At 39.6% G+C, this 21,012-nt stretch overlaps 2 protein-coding genes across 2 annotated transcripts; both read left to right on the top strand.

Annotated features, from left to right (window-relative positions):
- Positions 1-1,831: 1,831 nt before the first annotated feature.
- Positions 1,832-8,091, top strand: espnlb (espin like b). The gene is made up of 5 exons (XM_084732591.1): positions 1,832-2,694; positions 3,634-3,766; positions 4,206-4,324; positions 5,516-5,695; positions 6,431-8,091. Exons 1-5 carry the CDS (start codon positions 2,680-2,682, stop codon positions 8,003-8,005), a joined length of 2,022 nt encoding a protein of 673 aa, XP_084588717.1. The 5' UTR covers positions 1,832-2,679; the 3' UTR covers positions 8,006-8,091.
- Positions 8,092-9,630: 1,539 nt separating this feature from the next.
- rab6bb (RAB6B, member RAS oncogene family b) lies at positions 9,631-20,450 on the top strand. The gene is made up of 8 exons (XM_084732615.1): positions 9,631-9,820; positions 12,455-12,513; positions 13,242-13,295; positions 13,781-13,886; positions 14,909-15,020; positions 16,165-16,258; positions 17,047-17,113; positions 19,367-20,450. Exons 1-8 carry the CDS (start codon positions 9,751-9,753, stop codon positions 19,429-19,431), a joined length of 627 nt encoding a protein of 208 aa, XP_084588741.1. The 5' UTR covers positions 9,631-9,750; the 3' UTR covers positions 19,432-20,450.
- The last annotated feature ends 562 nt before the right edge of the window (positions 20,451-21,012 follow it).

Raw genomic sequence — 21,012 nt, 5'->3', positions numbered from 1 at the left:
TCACTGTGTTTGTACTGTCAGTGTACAGTTATACAGGAAGCCAAACACACGGCCAATAAAGTTTGAAGACAACAGCTGACGTTTTCACTCGAAGCAATAGTGATAAAGTGTGAAATAAAAGTCTATAAAACCAAATGTTTTGCAAATTAGTATCCTTACTGTACTGAGAAGACAAAAGTCACAAAACTACAGTTGGATTGCCTCTCATGTCATTAAAAAACTTACAAAAAATCACCAGCGAAAGATAAATAAAAATAAATAAAATGCAGCAATTAATCTAGTGAACTTTATACTGGAGCTAAAAGTAAAAAGAATCGAAGGTAAATAGAGGAACAGTTAGCCCACCAGTCAGCATAATTGCAAGTATAACTTAGACACATATTAGTTCCAGATGGGGACCGCCCATTGTTCTTATTCCAAAACCCAAGTCTGAAAAATGTCCCACTGGACTGAAAGTCCATCAGACACCCTGTAATCACAAAAACAAACAGCCGTCTCGCCACACTCCCTCCTTTTAATATTTTAGTGTATTTTGACACTTGAGATTCTGACTCATTGATCCTTTAGCTTACTGAGGTTTGTGCACGTTAGAATATCTGGCCCCAACCACGACTCTGAAATATCAGAAGCCTAACTGTGCCGTGTACTGATAAACCGATGTCACTGTCCGTGGTGCTGAAGTCGCAGACCAATTTGTCATTGCAGGACGACTAGTTTCCTAGTCGTAGTTTCATCTTGGATATTTTCTAAACTGTAGAAAAGTAAAGGTCAACTTTAATGTCACATACCTATTGGACAAAGTAGGGTGAGATTTAGTCTCTGTATTTAACTTTACAGTGCAGCCGCTCTACAGCACCCAAGGGCCATAACTAAAGCTATAGCTACACAGAACTAAAAAGTACAGAAACTAAAGAGTCATTCATGAGTCAGTTTTCTTGTCACAGCTGAATGAAATGAACCAAGTTAAAAATTAACAAATCGCCTGCTGATGGTGATGGTGACAGCGGTCATGTGATCTCTGTGGTCATGACAACAATAATAAACATAGGTTAATGCAGCACACCAAAAATGTTGGATATTTTTCAGATTGTCGGGGTTTCGTAATAATAGGCCATCGGGAAAAAGGCGAGGCACCCCTCAGATAAGTTTAGCCAGGTTAGCAGTAAATCGGTACCAAGACTGTCACCGTGACTGTCATCTTGTGTGAGCACAACAGGACACACCAGCTGAGCATCATGTGAGGAGGTGTTCAAGCACACACATGAACACACACATACCCGTCCCTCCAGAGTACAGTATGCTGTCTCCTCCATACATTCACAGAGCTATTGTTCTATACTTCAGGTGCAGGTCACCCTATCCCACTTCTTCAATTATGTACACTAAGAAGGCCCCCCATCTGAGGTTTGGGTCCAGGTGATGCCGCTCCTTGGTCTTACTTTGTGTTGGCTGCTACCGAGTAAAGAGGCAACCGCTTCTGGACTCTCTTCCTGACTCTTCATCTTTTTCCTCTTTCTTTTTTTTTCTTAGCATTTTTTGGAACCAACCTTTTTTTATTTTACAATATTTGGACCATATTGTAAGTACTGATATTTAGATTATGATGACTGTAAATACAGGCCTACAAGATGTAATGAAGTAACTTTGAGTGAAAAATTACAATATCTAGAAAAGGGAAAAGGTGATATGACAAAAACGTTTTAAATTTATGTTGAACTATTTGAAACTTCTGAATCTTTTCTTTTCTTTCTTTCTTTGTCTTTTTTTAATTAAAACACATAAATGTATATTATGTGTTTTGGATGTGAAATTGTAAGTTAACCTTTTTTTTTAATAAGGAAAGCCTAATTGACTCATAATAAAATATCTTTTTCAAGATTGTCCTGCTAAAATATACAGCAATAACAATGAGTTACAAACACCATACGACAAACAGCACAATATTGTAGTTGTAAGTCTTTTGCAAACTATTGCCTGTAATAGGCAGAATGAAAATGCACTAAATACAGTGCATTAAGCATATAAAACATCAGAAATGTTGTGAGCTTGTTCCAGTCACAGGAAGAAGGAAGATATTAGATGTAAAATGTAGTTAAATCTTTACAATTATGGTAATGTATACTGTGCATAAAAGCATTTACAAAGTTACCACTAATGAGTCATACAACTTCTTACACTGCACAATGCATTTAACTGTAAGAAACACTGTAATTGTCTGTGTAGTACTGGGGCTATTGTATGGTATTGTAAGGTTACCTGAAGCAGGATATCATGTCTCTCTAAACTCTAACATGCTTTCTCCTGCACTCTGTGTGGGCTACGCTACTTTCACTGACCGGGCTCCTGTTTCACCACTTCTTGTTTTTGTTCCAAGTACTACAAGTACTTGGACACAGGCCTGTGTTCTTTACATTGAGCGTGTGTGTGTGTGTGTATGTGTGTGTGTGTGTGTGTGTGTGTGTGTGTGCCATGAAGGGGGTCTCAGTCTCTTAGAAGATTACTTTGGAATTGTTTAAACTCAGTGATGCTCTGTGTCACATTTCTCTCCAGGAGGGGGGTTTCTTTCTTTTGCTCACTCTACCTGGTTGTTGTTACCCTATAGTCTTATTATTTTGTCATTTTCAGAAAGAGGAGCTCCTGCTGGTTTGAAACTCCATGCTGAGACGGAGCTGAGGCAACATGGAGAACAGCAAGGTGACCAATCAGCAGTGCAGGGGCTGAAAATTTAACCCTTCAGGTGTAACCAATGACATCACTAATCTTTGTATGAATATAATCAGCTACAGCTGTGCTTATGCAGAGCTGAAATTATTCAGCATCCAAGAGGGAGCATGACAGAGAAAAATGGGAACCTGTGCCTTGAAGTACTACAAGACTGAATCAATGCTAAACATGGACAACAGAAATATTTATAAAAGAGCCACATACACTGTAAACAAAGACGATCTAGGCAGTAAAACAAATAAAAATCTGAAAAAAAGACAGTGTTATTGAAAAATCTCTTTAAGGGCACTTTGAAGACCTTCATTCTCTGTTAAACAGCCTGGTCCTACATCAGAATGCATGAGTGTTAAAAAAAATAGAGATTTACATCAAAAGTTCCTAAAAATATCAGAAAAAATCACTTCTGATGGAATACTGAAAAAAAGGTACTGTATGGGGGAGAGAAAAGGAAATAATCTACTCAAAGTCCATCCAAATCACTCATTTTGTTCTCCACTGCTATTGTTATGCATCAAATAGAATATGAAATATGGCACTTAATCAAGGATTATGGAGGCCTGGTAGCTCAATAATCGGAGTATTTGCCCCATGTACAGAGGCTGAGTCCTCTGCAGGGGCCACAGGTTCAACTCCTGCCTAAGCCTTTTGCTGCATCTCACTGCCCCACTCTCGCTCTCCCCCTTTCCTGTCAATAATTCAGCTGTCCTATAGATTAAGGGCATAAAAGCCCAATAAAATAAATCATCAGTTTACTATGTGACAGAAAGTTGACAACACTGGTTTACACAAATCACAAAACAGCAGCAAATAAATAAAACACGTGTGTTAGGATAAGCGAGAGAGAATGTTGACCTGTCTCTTTAAGCATGGCTCACCCCTGCTGTGTGTGTGTGTGTGTGTCCCCAGCAGCCAGTGAAGGAGGTGCTCCCCCTGCCTCGCCACCCGTCTCCTCTTCCTGTGACCTCTTCCTCTCTGACCCCTGCTGCCACTTCAAAGAAACAAACACCAGGCTCCATCCAGCATGTACAGGTGGCCTCCTCAGGTGATCAACACACACACACACACACACACACACACACACACACACACACACACACACACACACACACACACACACACACACACACAGACCACATTAATTGCATTTCATTATAGACATTAGCATATTAATTATGAATGTGACTGCAGTCATTATATACTGAAGGGAACCCAGCTTTTGGATCATGTCACTGTGTATTGATAACTGTCCATTTACTGTATTATTGCATGCATACTTGAAATACATTTTGAATGTTGTCTGAAAAGCCACACCGACAACAATTAATCAGTGTAACTGAAAGTGAACCAACACCAACCACGACATTGATCACAATATGTATTTTACACATAGCTGGTACTGAAGGCACTGGTGAAAAGGCAAATATTGATTATTTCTAAACTGAATCGATGACCTTGGGCCTTTGTTATGTTAATGCTTACAGTGGTTACATCGTTCAACCATCTGAAGCCTCCAGAGAGGGACCTCACCCTGATGTCCCACATGAAGTCTATTAAGTCTCTGAGACACGCTGGCTTCACTGCTGTCTTCACTGGACAAATGGTGAGCAGCACGAGAAAAAAAATGTTGTAGCATTAAGTTCTAGTGTTATAATGCACCATAATGTGGATCTTTGGATGTTTCAAAGGCTGTGTGCTCCCATGCAGCTCTATTAGCTTATATTAAAACGAGAAGCTTCTCAAAGGTCCAGTGTGTAGATTTATGGAGATCTATTGGCAGAATATGGCAGAAATGGAAAATAATATTCATTAGTATCTTTTCACTCGTGTATAATCACCTGAAAATGGGAATTGTTGTGTTTTCATTACCTTAGAATGAACCGTTTATAGTCCACCCAAACCCTAGGACTCAGATTCATTTTTTAAGGCCCAGGGGAGAAGGCTACCAATGTTACATTGGTTAAAACGCAAAGTTTTGTTTTGAGTTAATCCTAACTCGTTAAAAGCAATCAGCTGTGAAATTGGTGCTGATCAAACCTGTGTCTTTTGTTTGTACGTGGGTCCAGGTGCCAGCTTTCAAATAACAGACGGATCTGTTTATTCCTGGGTCTTTTTGGGTTTGGGCGCTGATTTCTGGACCCATGAAAACCTCTTCTACAGAGGGTACAGGCTGCCTTTCACAGGGGATGCCATGTTTCTACAGTAGCCAAGAACAGACAAACCAAACACTGGCTTTAAATAAAGCCTTTTACATTTTGCACAAGTTTCACTGCCACTGTAGCAACCTGAAAGCTCAACGCAAGATGCCGTTAAATCCTCCACACTGGTCCTTTAAGCCTCTGCTCATTTTGTAGCTGGATGGAGCTACACTGGGAATTATCTGAGGCCACCAAACAAATAAGGATGACAAAGGTGTAACAGGTGCATCAAATCTATCAAGACAATGTCAATGAAGGGCTGTTCATACACCAGAACATTATGTCTAACCAGGCATAATGAGTGGTAACACCTGTGTGGATGAATCATGGGAGTTTAGGGCCTCTAAATTCATGCTGTTTAATTTTTAATATACAGTATCAATATATAGTTGATTTATCATGACTTTTAGGACTCACTGTTGCATAAGATTATCGATAATCCTGTCCTTCAGAGAATAAAGACTGCACATCAGTAGATAGAGCTCTATAAGGTTTTTTATGACAGTATGAGAGTGATGTCATTGTCTGAAATCCAGCTACAGACTCACAGTTTAGCAGTGACACTCTGACTGTTGTACATTGTTGAATACTGACAGAAACTTGACAGCGAGGAGCTGTTGGAGGAGGTACCAATTGTCGATGTGATCCTGGCTGACATCGACTCTCTGGTGCCCACTCACGATGAAGCCGGCCGCCCCATAGCAGAATGGAAACGACAGGTGATGGTGCGGCAGCTGCAGATCAGGCTGCAGGACGAGGAGGAGCAGAGGAGACAGGTACTCATCTGCACTGCTGTTGTGCTGCTGTACGTGCTATGAGTGTATGTAAGGGCACGTGCACGCATGAGCACATATAAAATGTACACAATCATATTTGACAGGATTAGAAGAAGTAGATGTTGCCTAATAGGGCATGTGCCCACCAGGGGGGAGAATTGAGCCTTTGAAGGAGGGAATGCATGACAGGGGAAAAGGTGTAATGCATATAAAGTAGTATTGATTCTTGGAGAAATAATATCCAAAAAATGTTCTGATGCTAGCAAAAACATCAAGACTCAGGTAAGCAAGATTTATTCATAGAGCAAAATGTAGGTACAAGATGTACAGATTTTCCACACAAAAAAAGAAATAAACATTTGCCAAAGAGCAAAAATGTCACTAATCCAAAGTATGAAGATGCCACAAAACACAAGAGACATATCACTGTGGCAGTTTTGCACAACAGACCCTAATGAGAAACATGCCTTAAGAAAATGAGGTTCATTAAGTTCCTTTTGCCTTTTTTAATTTCCCAAGTTGTGTTGATAAACTTAAACTCAGTTTCAGTGTTGTTGTTTTTCAGTTCAGACCGAAGTTCTTACAAAAGCTTATAAAATGTGCATGTTTTACAACATCTACTTTCTTTGAATTAAAATAGGATTTTCAACATCACTTTGTTAAATGAATAGCTTGATATTTTGGGAAATAAACTTCTCAGGATTGTTTACTAAAATCTCTTCGTTCCTCCAACAGGACATGACTAATGGCTTCACACCAGTGGATGGCTGGAAATACTCAAAAGCCCACAATGCAGTCTTGGGGCCCTTTGGTGAGCTCCTAACAGAGGAGGACCTGGAGTACCTGCAGCAGCAAATCGAGACTGTTTCACTGCAGAAGCGCTGCCAGGCCTTTGAGCTGGAGCTGACCAGGCTGACCGAGGAGCTGAGGACGATCTTACCTGATCCAATCCTGAACATCTCCCTCAACAAGGAAGTCCTACAACAGATGGACGCGGAGGGGAAAATGCAGCTCGCTCTGCCAGTGTGGTGCAGTCGTGTCTCAGAGATTGTTAGGAGTATGTCACTGCTGGTGGCTAATCTGTCCCAAACAAGAGAGGAAGGTGGTGAGAGGAGGATAATGGAAGGCATGATGGAAGGTTTGCAAGGTGTAAGACATGGTTTAGGTTTTGATTTAGGCCAGGGATTGATGCAACAGGGCCATGAGACAGTGCTACCACCTGGTGAGACCTCCAGTGGCTGCAGGATTCCTCATATAGGGATGGCATCAGCTTTCAGCCATCGTCTGGAGACTAACAGCTACAGCAGAGCACGGAGGGAGAGGGTGGAGAGGGAGATCCAGCAGTCCGGGGTGTCGGTCAGAAACCTCAGATCCAACTTTGAAGGTCAGATTGGTGCGATTTACCCCTTTGCTGGGGTTGTAAAAGGAGGTCAGGTAGTGATCGGAGATTCAGGAGTGAACAACCAGAATGGCACCACAGGCCTCAGCTGTGACTCGCCTAAAAAACTTAAACCTGTGATCGAGACCACCAGCTTAAGGAAAGAGCGAATAGTGGTGCTTTTCCTGAGCCACTGGAAGAAATCTGCATATGCTATTTCAGTGCGAGCGGCGAGGCAGAGACAGGGACCAGAAGCAGTGTCAGGGAGAGTGACGGGAGCATCGCCCCCACAGAAAATCACCTCCTTGTTTCAGTTCTGTCAACAACGAGGAGCTGTGGACAAGATGCTGAACTCCTGGAGGAACAAATTAGAACTTAAGTCCTGTTTGTCCTCCGTTAACTCCTCACAAAATCCTCCATCTCGACAAACCTACTCCCCGGAGCAATTCCTACCAGATGTAGACGGCGTCCCGGTGACACACGACAGCTTGACCCTCGACCTCTTCATGCTGGGATACTTTCACATCTTAGAGCAGGAGCTGTCGCCCGAGGAGAGGAAGATGAGGCACCTCCTCTGCTTCGAAGTCTTCGACCACGTGGGCAGTTTCCCCTGGGAGATGGTGAGGGACTTCCACAAGGCCGTTCTGCAGGATATCCAGGCTGGGAGGCGACAGTGGAGCGACGGCTTCGAGGACATCAAAGTTCGCTTCTTTGGGGACTCGAGACCGTGCCGCTGTCCGTCACCTTCGTCACTGTTGTTGTCAGATGCCAGACTCGTACCCAAAGTTATAGTTCAAACTGCTACTCCAGATGAGTGTGGCAGCGACACAGACTTCTCCTGTTTCAACAATGAAGACATTTGTAAATACATCGACCGTAGCTTCGCCTTCTGGAAGGAGAAGGAGGCAGAACTGTTTGACTTTGAACGTTAGTATTAACTCACTTACTAAATTTTTGCACAAAATGGAGATAGGTTGGTGTGTTTGTTTTGGCTAACTGACGGGAGCTGAATAAAATTCTGTTGAGAATGCTTCATTGATGTTTTTTCTTTCAGACAGCAACTGATGAAAAGATATCAGGGGATTTTTACATTTTGTTAGCACACTATTGCCATATATAGGATCACTCCATGTCAGTCAATTTCCTGATCATATTAAAGGTCCAGTGTATAAGATTTACTTGGGTTTATTGGCAGAGTGTCTAATCACCTCAAAACAAGAAATTTTGTCGTTACTTTAGAATGAGCTGTTTATATCTACAGAGGGAGAGGGTCCTTCCAAGGAGGCCACCATGTTGCACAGAGGGCCTTAATGTTTATTGCAAGTTTTGTGGCCCATACCTCCTTAATGTGAGTGTAAGGTGAGCCATATTAAGTTGGTTGTAATCTGCAACCTCACTGCTAGATGCCACTAAATCCACTGGTCCTTTAAATGGCATCTTTGGTCAACCCATTCTCATGTCATCTTGTCAAATAGTGAAGATTTGTCACCACATTTGAAGCACAAGGTACCCATTAGCGTCTGTATCCGACGTGGCCAAAAAGCTTTTTTAACACATGATTAACGCTGTGAAAGGAAAAGACCATGTTTTGGGGTTGCCATGACTATGTTATGTAGACAGTCATGTGACACAAAGGTCACGTGAAGCACATAACATTTTGTTTCACGGGACACAGCACATGAATCCTGGTCTCCTGGGTGAAAATCCTCTGTTTGTTCAAGTCATCCATTCACCCCAACTCCTTCATCTTTATAATACATCAAAAGCCAAGGGCATTTTGTACAGTGTGCATCGGTTTACATTCAAGTCATCTGAGAAGCCCGGTCCATCGCTTTCAGCAGCAAATGGGTACCTTCTGCATCTGTATGAGCTGCTGACAAATCGTTGGTAATTCGGGAGTGAGACCAGGCTGATTTGGTTGCTGACTTTTTTCTCCTAGATACAGGAACTGGATAACAACAATGACAAGTGAAAATATTAGAATGGTTTTGGCTAAGAAGAAGATAGATTTTAAGTGTAGTTTAGGCCTTGGTCTACTATTTACTTGGAAGTGAAAATGTCGAAATTTTCGTCTGTGAGTCATTGAATATTGAACCACTCATCTAAAAGGTTTTATTAGTTCTGATGAAGAAAATCCGATGAGGCCTCACAGATGGGAAGCTTTAATTTTATGGGTGGGGATGGAATTTTTAATGGGAATTATTAGTGAAAAATTAGCCATGCACATTCAGCAGCAATGTCCAGCATGGCTTTGCACATAAATATAGAGTCAAAAACATAATATTTATCTTGGAAATGAGCTGAAGTAGAAGCAGAAGGTCGAATTAACTGAAAAGTGTAATGCGGCTGACTTTAAAAAGTACAGCAAGTTTTACTTCATGAAGTCTACTTTCACTATAATCGACCAAACACGTGCATACCCCCATGTCACAGTCATGCATGTTAGCTTTTATCAAAGGCATAAAAGATACACGTTTTGTTTCAGAAAGGTGACGGATTGGAATAGGTGAGGTCGCGCATGCGCTCCAGCCTCTCTAAATTGACAGGAGGATGCTGAGCTGCATTCCCATCATTCTGTGAGGAGAGGAGGATCCCCCTGCGCACCCACAACGGAGAGGAGCCGCCGAGCGATAAGAAACACATAAAATAATCGAAGTTGAGCTCTTTATCTGCCGCCATGTCAGCTGGAGGAGATTTGGGGAACCCCCTGAGGAAATTTAAACTCGTGTTTTTGGGAGAGCAGAGCGGTGAGTCAGTTTTCGTGGGGAGGTTTTGGGTTCTCATCCTCCCCTAATGCCAAACATGCGTATATGTTGAAGGCCATGTATGTAATCCTGGCTGATTTGGAAAGTTTGGGCTCAATCTAAAGGCTGTGCCGGCTGGCTTTGGTTGATCTGACGCCAATTTTACCTCTTGCGAGTGTAGAAAATTGGATTATCCGACGAAGAAAAAAAGAAAAACGAGGAAAAAAGCCGCATGCATAAAAATCGCACCCTTGGATTAAATTCAATCATTATAATCAATAAAGAATAACTGCTGGTTGTCGTGAATACCGTCGAGGATTGTTTATTTGTCGCAAATGGTCATAATTCGCATCATAGCAGGCGATATGAATTGGGATGTTTTGATGTGCTGCAGTGACCGACAAATATGCTCATCCTGTTTTCACATAACGCGTTTATTTCGCTCACATCGCTTATTTCTAACGCTAACAAACCTTTATTCCATTAAATAACACAATCTGTTATTTTCTGCATGACTCGTGAGTTGATTTTTATTATAGAGGAGATAATAAACAGTCCCCCATGTGTCAGTTCGGGACACACCCTAGGCTGGCGATGTCTGTAGCATCTCTAAAACCTCGCAGTCTCCGGTTCGGTGCCATAATTAATCCAATAAAAACGGGCCTGACAGCGCCACAACATTAAACTATTTATTCAATAATCCATCTATTCTGGGTGGGAATGTGTCTGTGTGTGATTTGATGTGATGTGCACAAATTCGGGAGGTGCTTCTGATCGATAATCGCTGCCTGAATACGTGTTCAGACATCAGACATCCAGAGTGGCAGCGAAGAGGCACATTATCCCGTAAAATACAGCCGCACAACGCACATTATTAGGCCTGATATGACAGCAGCCGGGCTGCTGTTTGTGTCTTACATTGTGATGCTTCCTCAGTGTGTGTGTGTGTGTGTGTGCTGCATGTCTATGAGAAGGCTGCCTGTGTGTGTTTGTGTGGCCTGTACTGCAATGTTGCTGTCCACGGTGCTGAATGGAGGCCTGGTGTGGCCACTGCCCATCATCGCTGGCTTCAGAACCACTGCTGTCTGCATAAAGAGCCCGGGGCCTGCTGGACAAGTCCTGTCACAAGTCCTCACTCGTCATGTGTAGGTCTGATGTAACATGGTGCTAAAGGTGGTGCTGGGTGGGATGTAAATAAAAATCGTGCTCACTAAAGGAGCTCACCTTGATCCTCTGAGGAGTCACCGTCCAGCTCATCAGCACTGCTAAATATGTAATGTGTTTTGTCTCTGTCTACTTAAGGAGGGCCTGGTGCATTGTTAGTGATCCTGGATCAGTTTTGGACACGACCTCTGTTTTTATAAATGCTAATTAATATAATTTTTCCTCATCACTGTAAAATAGAGAATAGAGCTGAAACAATTAGTCCATTAATCTATTGGTCCACAGAAAAATAGTTTACTTTTTCAATCATAATTTCTTGATGTTTATATATATACATATATATATACATACATATATATATATATATATATATATATATATATATATATATATATATATATATATATATATATATATACACACACACACACACACACACACACAAAAAGAAAATATACATCTTAAAAAAAAAAAAAAAAAACTCACCTAAACAAGAACAAAGATGCAAAACAGCACAATACACATGACTTATATAAATAATATAAAATAAACAGGATCAAACACATAATTAAAGTAAAGTAAAGTAAATATATACAAAACAGCATGAAACATGTAGTATAGCAAGAAAATGTGTATAAAAGAGTATAAAACATGTAACTTAACAAGATGATACACACAAAATGTCATGAAAAAGTCAGAAGAAAATATATGTATACAAAACAGCACAAAACATATAACTCAAGAAGAAAATTATGAATTTCACTGTAATAAAATTAATCTAAAAATTTTCAGTAGTAATTCATTTAGGGACAAGGGACAAGTATGTAAAAAGTAAGGACTGACAGACATTGGTCAAAAAGACTAAATGATTAATTGACTAGTTGAAAAAAAGTGATTGCCATACATTTATTTCATATTGATTTGATTAGTGAGGAACATTTACATATCTTTTTTAGCAGCATCAAAAACTGGGTTGTTTTATTCATGCTCTCACCAAATCAATGTCAGATACTGACTAATTTTAGTCAATTTCTTTGTCCTTTGTGTCTTTTATGGTGATGAATTTCATTTTTTTTCTTTGATTAATTATCACAGGTTTTACACTGCAAGCAAAATTGTTGATATATTTTTGAGCAGTTTGGAAAATGTTCTCTTGTCAGGGCAGTTGTGGAGGTGGTGATTGATTATCAGTCAGATTTTCTTCTCAGACACTTGGGATGACATCTTTTAATGGTTTTCACATCATAATCTCATATTGAAACTAGTGATTTTTTTCACTTCTGTTTAATTGCTGAGTTAAATGTTCACTTGCTAGTGATGGTTAGTAGCTGAATGTTGGATTGCACATTGTTATTTTGTCGCACTAAAGGAGACAGTGGACCCTATTTTCATATCATCTGAATCAGTTGTGTTTGGAGATTCTCTATGTGAACTAACGCCTGACTGAAAATCCTCTGTTCTCTGTTCTTCCAGTGGGGAAAACATCTCTCATCACTAGATTCATGTATGACAGTTTCGACAACACATATCAGGTGAGGCTCGACCAGATCCAGAACCGAAAAGGTCAGAAAACTTCTTTAGAGGAAGTGAAAGCATGATATGACGACTTATTATGCTCTACAACTCTACTTAAGAAGTTATATAGCTGCTGCATAGCTTTTCTTTCGGTGAAAGTTACATTTTATATTAAAAAAAGCTTTTCCAATCATCCTACAATGTTGAATTTGAATTAATGGAATAATGGGACATCAAACTGAAGGTCTACAATATATTAAACCTTCTATGCTATAATAATAGTGACTGATTAACAACTGAATAATATTACAGTGAAAGTATTTTGGCCAAAAATGGCCACTTGATATACAAATTACAATCAGGTTCCACATAAAATAAGTTTGCATAAATTATGTCCTGATTTGCATTTTGTCAATGCAATTATCAAAAAGGAAATGTTAGAGAAGCAACATTAGGCTGTTTTAAAAGAGAATGTAAATTATTCTTTCCATTGTAGAAGTTAGGCACATAACAAGTCTGAATGATTGAGCCCTGAGGCCAATACAAATGAAATTAGTTTTTCAGTCTGATTCAATTTCGGTTGCTATTGGCTCTGTTTTTTTCTTAACAGCTTTTTGTATTTTCCTTCATTTAACCAACGGTCAATCTGCGAGGAACAACAGATGGTGCAGGGAGACGTTTAGTCTTTAAAGTCTGGGTAACACTGATGATTTTTCTCTCCTCTTTTGTTCTTTCTCCACCACAGGCGACCATTGGAATAGACTTCCTATCAAAGACAATGTACTTGGAAGACCGAACAGTAGGAAGCCTTGATTACCATTTTAAATTCACATGTAGATACGCATGTCAAGATTAATTCATGTATTTGTACTTGTGTCATTTTAGCCAGAGTAAAAAATGTCCCAGTTTCCACTGTGTTTTTTTTTACTAATCCTTGATTTGATTTGCTTAATTACTGCTCTCTTCACAGACTAACACGATTATCCTAAGGTTATTTCTGGTAGTTAATAGCTTTGGCTTTTTTAGCCCTGAGAAGTCAAAGCCTTTTCCCATGGATGATCTACTTTAGCTAGCATTAATACTATTTCGTTGTCAGGATATTATGCTCTGTCAGCCTGCACATACGCTGATACTGGCTTATCCCTTTGGATGTGTACTTACAAGGCCCTTACATCTGTATAGTCGGTGTGTATGTGATGGCTAATATTGAAACAGCTGCTGGAGGTCTCTGTGTGTTTGTGTGTGTGTGTGTGTGTGTGTGTGTGTGTGTGTGTGTGTGTGCAGGTAAGGCTGCAGCTGTGGGATACTGCTGGACAGGAGCGTTTCAGGAGCCTCATCCCCAGCTACATTCGAGACTCTACAGTAGCTGTGGTCGTCTATGATATTACAAGTGAGCACCAGCCTGCTAATTGATCAAGCCTAAGCCCCGCCTCTTTTTGCTCTGTGTTCCAGTCAAGTAAACTTAGTACCCGCTGGAACCTCTGTCAACTTTCCCCTTTCCTGTTTCCAATAGTTAGATACGCTATATGATAGGCTCGGTGAAAAGAAAAACAAATTTTGTATGTGGTTAAAATATGTTGCTGGATGACCTCTACACTCTAAACTCTAGCAAACTAAATGATTGCTGTAGATAAGCTAGTGAGTTAGCTAGAGTTTTGCTAACACTAGCTAACTTATATGTCACTTTTACCAGCACAGGAGCACAGGAGCATTTTTAACCATGTCCAAAACTTTTCAAACTTCTCACGTTATATATTATGTTTCACAAGTTGATGTTGCTGGGTTACCTATTAAAGTAACAGCAAGCTAATCTATTTCAATTGTTAACTAGCTAGTTACATTTGATTGCTAATGTTAGCCAAATTCCTCCTAACTAGATAGCTAATCTACATCGACTGTTAGTTACATCTGGTTGGTGATGTTATCAAAACTAGATAACTTGCCAGTGTATCTGCATCAATTGTTAGCTAACTAGTTAGCTAGCATTTTGCTAACATTAGTCCTCCGGCAACAACTTGTAAAATATACAATTCAATACAAAGAAATTTACTTTTTGTGGGGGGTTTTGGCATATGTTGTTAAGTAGGTGCACAATACGATGGAGGATGTGATCTAAATGGGCTAAAAAGACATTTTTAATTTCATCTCGACTTTAACCAACAAAACCAAATTTGGTTTTCCTTTTAACATAGACAAGTCTAGCACATAGCACATCTAAGTACAGGAAACAGGAAGGAAAAAAGTTGACGGAAGCTCCACTGAGTACCGAGCTTGCTCAACTGTTATTGGAGGACAGAACAAAAAGAGGTGGGACTTAGGAAGGATCAACACTGTAGTATAAAAAAAATACTATTTGTACCAGGGATTTTAACACAAAAGAGACTATATAAAATAAGAGTCTGGTCTCCACAGATGTGAACTCATTCCAGCAGACCTGCAAATGGATTGATGATGTCAGGACAGAGAGAGGAAGTGATGTCATCATCATGTTAGTCGGCAACAAAACAGATCTGGAAGAGAAGAGGTGAGTTTGTCAGATATTCTCTACAGTAGTTCATAATCGACTGTAAAGTTTAAATGCATTTAAATTGGTAAGCTCAAGGATTTCAGGCCTGGTTGATTTGGTGACACCTGTACTCAATGGTGGTAACAGCATACGCGGTAATTGATACTAGAGGTCAGCCAATAATTGGCCTTTTTCCATCATTTTTAATGCTGCACACGGCATGAGTCAGCAGGTTGTTTACCTCGCTGAGAAGTTTGAGATTTGCAGCCTGCAGCTCTTCAACAGCTCACTGTGGCTGCTCCTTCTTGTTCCATTACACTCTGCATTACTTCAAACTGCTTCACTCTCAAAAAAATTTAGAAAATGACTCTTGTTTTGTGGACACATTTTAATGAATGGTAGCTCCAATTGCCTTTGATGAACAGCAGTCCTAAGCTTACTGACAACCTAATTGAATTTCCTGTGACTACTTCATAATAAAAGTCATTTGTGTTTTGCCAATGAAGTTCTTTTGATGTGAAGCTGCAGCAGTAGGAAATATTCACTTTACATTAGCAGTAACTGAATATATAATAATATATAATATATCTTTTTTCTGGGAATGTCGCCACAGAACCCATTTTGTAAAACTGCAAATATATAAATAATGCAGCTCTTTCTTCAGTGGACTGAAGGCTCATTTGGCGATAGATACTGACATGTATTTAAAGGACCAGTGTGTAGGATTTAGTGGCATCTAGTGATGAGCTTGCGGATTGCAAACACCTCGTCTCACCCAACTCCACTGAAGTGTCAGGAGAATCAGTGGTCACCACTGATTGCCACTTTGTCCATTGTGGGCTACTGTAGAATCACAGCACTGCAAGATGGTAGCCTCCATGGAAGAGGCCCATGTCCTCTGTAGATAAACAAATTCTAACGCAACGAAAAGACAACAATTCTTATTTACAGAAATTCTGTTTCTGCCATATTGTGCCAACAGATTCCCCTAAATCTTACACGCTGGACCATAAAAATCCTTAAGATTGCCACTTTAATGTATTCTTTGACATGAGGGTATTTTGTTAACTGAGCAGAAAGCATCAACGTGTCAGCATATACTGAATAAATTAGCCTCCAACGTCGTGAAATGCTGAAGTCTGGCCCATTTTTTTTTCTGCAGGCAAATCATGATCGAGGAAGGAGAGCAGAGAGCCAAAGAGCTGAACGTCATGTTCATCGAGACCAGTGCCAAGACAGGCTGCAATGTCAAACAGGTGATCCCTGCAGTTTCACCATATTTCGCAGCATTTTGGAGCATCAGTTCCTCTCAGCTTCTCTGCCATTCTTGTGTCCCTCCAAGGTGATCGAATCACCGGTGTGGATGAATAAAATTTCTAGGTGTAAATATGTGGAGGAGTGTGGTGAATAGTGTGGAGAAGGTGGATCGTGTGCACATCGAACTCTAGTAGCAAACGCACACTGAATATTGCAAATTCATTTACTCATATTGCCCTCAAATACAAATTTGGAGTATTTGTACTTTCCATAAATATTTTTATTTCTTGTCACTTTATACTTCTCCACTACGATTCAGGGTTTTTTTTGTTTTGTTTTGCTTTGTTTTTTTACAAAATAAGATATAGAAAAGAGATGATACACACATAAAATATTATGTATTGCAAAAGCTAAAACTACCTAACAGTATATGAAATAGCTTAGCCTCGACCAAACACAACAGTAAAATTCAACTTATATATTAAAATATAAAAAATAATGATCTAATGACCAACTCAAGGGCCATTTTCTGCATTGATTGCCTTTAATAATTTAGATACATTTTGCTGATACATTTGCATAAGTGGCATGTTAAATATTGGACTATCCACTTGTAATTGTGTATTTTTGCAGTAATAATACATTAATATACATTTTTGCACATTTTTAAACTTCCAACTCTTGTTACCCTCTCTTTTATGCTCTTCCCTCCCTATTTTCTTCCTCTTGCACATCATGTTTTCCTGATTTTTAACTCTCCCTCCTCCTTCCTTTTCTGTCCTCCTAGCTGTTTCGTCGGGTTGCAGCAGCCCTACCTGGGATGGAAAGCTTGGACGATGCAAATCCTGAAGGCAGTATCCTTTACAGCCGCTGTGACTCACCGTGCTGACGGCCAAACGGCCAAGAAACAGGCAGCTTATTTTTAATCTCTTAGTGGTTGCTGGCTCTGGTACAAACAGACCGTCCAGCCTACTGTCTACTGGGGCATCAGCCATTAAAGCTTTTTTGCTTAATAGAGAGGCAATGCACAGAGCCAGGAAGGTGGCGTGGATGGATGCACAGGTATAGCACCACATAGTGGTCGTCTGGGAAGTGACACACACTGAGGACGTGTGATGGAGGATAGATGTTAAAAGATGGTGAGGGACTGATCGAAAAAGACAGACATTTCACAATACATGTGAATTAATTAATGAAAGGAAACTTCTTTATTATATTCACCTGTTTTACAGTTAAAAATAGATATCAAACCAGCATTTAATTTTAGATTATAGCCTGAGAATTGCAGCATAACTACTTAGTACATTTGGGGTATCAATTAAAAAAACACACTTACTGTGTACCTATGATGGAAAAATATGTACAAGTGAAGAAGACAAGAGGTTAGGGAATAATGGATAACAACACTATGTTTAAGAGGGACTAGAAATAAATGAAACTGTACTGTAAGTATTTTTTTTAAATCACTGAGTATGAGTATAGTTCCAGGTTACAGTAATATTATGTATATTAAAAGCTTTTTTCTAAAATGTAGTACAGTGTCATAGTTTGAAGCAACTAAACTTGACTCAACTTTATTTATATAGAACTTTATACACAAGATAGGTGATCCAAAGTGCTTCACAGTGAACACAGAGGAAATACACAATACAAGAATACACAAATAACAATATGCAAAAGCCACAATAATTGTAACAGTAAAGATCTACAAAACCTTCAGGGGAAGCACCTGAGGTGGATAATTTAAGCAGGCTTTACAGTCTGTACAGTGTCAATCCTCATCATTGCTTGAGGCTAAAGGCTGCTAAATCTGTGAAAAACTCTTTGAAGGAGCTTATAAATGTCAGAAACAAATTAAATTGTGTTTGTGTCTGTGTATAGGACAACACTCACAAATTCTGAGGTGAACTCTTCCCCATTTTAGGGACGTATGTACTGAAAGTCAGTATATTAGTTTCATTACATTAATCCTGTTTGCTGTGGTGTATGGGTGCCTGGAGAAGTGCGTATACTCTTAATTTATCACATATTTTAATTTATATATTTTTAAGAGGCCCTGTGTTATAAACAGTGATGTGTCAGACTACACCTACACGTGAAGTTCACAGAAGATGGTCCAGTAATATTTGCACATTATCAATTAACTAACTAGCTGTTCTAGCTGAGGTAAACATGGTCTTTCAGTCAAAGATCTGTTTATTTATCAAGTGACATATATATTTTCTTCCTATATGGCAAAGAAATGACCCACCCTGCTCTGCCTCTGATTGGCTTGTGCTGATATTCTTGATCTATAACCTCAACCAGTTATCACTCCTCATGCCTAAACCTAACCAACCAAACCAATGAAGGCAACGAGTACTAGCCAATAAGAGGCAGAGTAGGGCGGGCCATATGTTATGTCCCATGATAATGTCCCCCTGTGGGTGAAATAAAAAAAGCGTTGTGTGCCGATTGTGTCTGTAGATTAAAGTGAATCAGAAAAAGTCTTAGTGATGCTGTAACTAAAGTTTTTACTTTGAAAAAATACATCCCTACCTTAAAACAACTGTTTTTACAATGGAGTTTGGTTCAACAGTACCGAAACAACAACTTAAAGTGCCTTAAACAATATAAAAAGTGACAGATGTCTGAAATACACTGTCTGAAGATTCACTTAGGTGGCCGTAAAAAGTAATTTTCCTCCTCTTTGGTGGAGGCAGCCTGAAAGGACACCTATTATTGTAATTTTTTAAATTCGGTTTTCACATTTTATGCATTTTAATGGGCCTTTTGACTGCCAGTCAAATTAGAGTGGTTGTTTTTACCCAAAAAAAAAAAAAGGGGTGGAGGCCTGACACAGGACCAGAGTACCTGGATAAGTAGTTTTCATCCATCCAAGCAAATTTACAACAAATTTGACGCACAGCAGAGAGGTTTTAGAAAGGCGCATACTCCTTTTAAACCTGCATATACCCTGCACTTCACCACTGCCTGTATGTATGAAATATTTAAACTGTATCTTACTGTCTGTAATTTAAAGCATTAACCCTTTGATTGTGACTTGTCAAATCATAAATGTCTTTCTCCTGGACCACCTGACTTTTCCTTAACCGGACAATTCCCAGTGATCGACATCAAGCTGGACAAACCGGCAGAGCCTACTGTCCCCGAGGGCGGGTGCTCATGTTAATGCAGAGCTGAAATCGGACAGCTCCCTTCACACCATAGGCTTGTTGTGTTGCTTACTACTGGTTAGCTTCCAGTTGACTTCTCTAATTGGATATAGGATGCGGGCCTTGTATCTGATTGGACAAATCAAATGTTATCTTTCAGTCTTGTTCAGTTGTAAAATATTGTATACTTTGTCAATATGTAAGTGACTGGAGGAGAAAAGGGAAAAAAAAAACAACAAAAACAAACGCTGACATGAAAAACGAACAAAAAACAGTTTTGGAAAAATGAAAAAGGAGAAAAACGGGACAACCAACGGAATTCTTTTCGCTGTTATGTTTTGTATTTTTTATATATAAAAAGGGAAAGCACCAAAAATGATGCCTAAACATAGAAGGAGAAATAGTAGGGGGGGGGGGGGGTCGGCCATTTTTCAGGATGGCCGAACACATCTGAATGTCTGCAGCACGCATGCACGCTGATCTGATCTTTGACCTTTGACCTTTGGCCTGCCCTCCAGGGTCTCCGCACTCTGGAAGGAGGTTGACTATCTTAGAATGTTTTATAGCATCTCTCTATAGCATCTCATGACGAAATGTATCTCATTTGATATTCCCACAAGAGTCAACTTCCAGTAGGTTCACCTAACAGTAGCTGTGAAAATGTGGCACTCTATCTCTCTATGGGTTTAACTTTTATAGAACAAACTGTACTGTGGTTAAAAAAAAAAAATAAAGAAGTAATAAAAAAGACAACTTACTATCACAACTTCCCCTCCCGCCAACCGCTCCTCCTCTTCCTCCTTTCCTCTAACCTTGGATCTCTCCTCCACTCCTGTCTCCCCATCCCTCCATCCCGGTAATACACATATAACGATCCACTGTAATGCACTGCACTGTATATAATAATGTAATATGTATGTTGTGAACGTCCCTCTGTAGAAGTGGTCCTTGTTCACCAGTATGAATAATGTAATAATGTTTAATGATTAATAAATTACAGATTAAAGGGCTTCACTCTCCTAACCATCAACATTCACCTGGTAGCAAAATGGTCTACTCTATTGATCTTGGATTTTATTCATGGTTTCACTGATGTAGTCTAGAAAGGTTACCTCTCGTAGCATTTATTTCCACAAGTTGCATTTTAAGAATAAATTTAGCCGTTGAGCAGTGAAAGATAGCCTTTAGCATGCTAATTACAAATGAGAAAAGCTGATTGACAAGCTAACAGTTCGCTTTAACGGAGATCCACTAAGCTAACTGGCACATTACAGTATAGATTGACTCATGCATGTCTTCTACATTTGTACTAAAGGAACAAAGACAGTTATTTAACATTTTAGGTTGTCCTCTTTCTTGCCTTTTTTTTGCCATCGGTTAGCTGAGGTCAAGACCAGATGAAGCTGGAACCAGTAAACTTAAAGTTTATCTTAGCATAAAATAGTAATAATAATAATTATAATAATATAAAATATTGAAAACAACAGTTAAGCACATTTATGCATTTTTTCTATGGGTAGAGGGTACATAGCCAGGCTTGCTCTTTTTCCTTGTTTCCAGGCCTATGCCAGAGGTGGGACCAAGTCATTGTTTAGCAA

This window comes from Lutjanus erythropterus, chromosome 12 (genome assembly GCF_056507025.1).
Source record: "Lutjanus erythropterus isolate fLutEry1 chromosome 12, fLutEry1.hap2, whole genome shotgun sequence".
NCBI classification, from domain to species: domain Eukaryota; kingdom Metazoa; phylum Chordata; class Actinopteri; order Lutjaniformes; family Lutjanidae; genus Lutjanus; species Lutjanus erythropterus.
The sequence above is the reverse complement of the archived record's forward strand: the minus strand, read 5'-3'. Positions and strand labels throughout refer to the sequence as shown.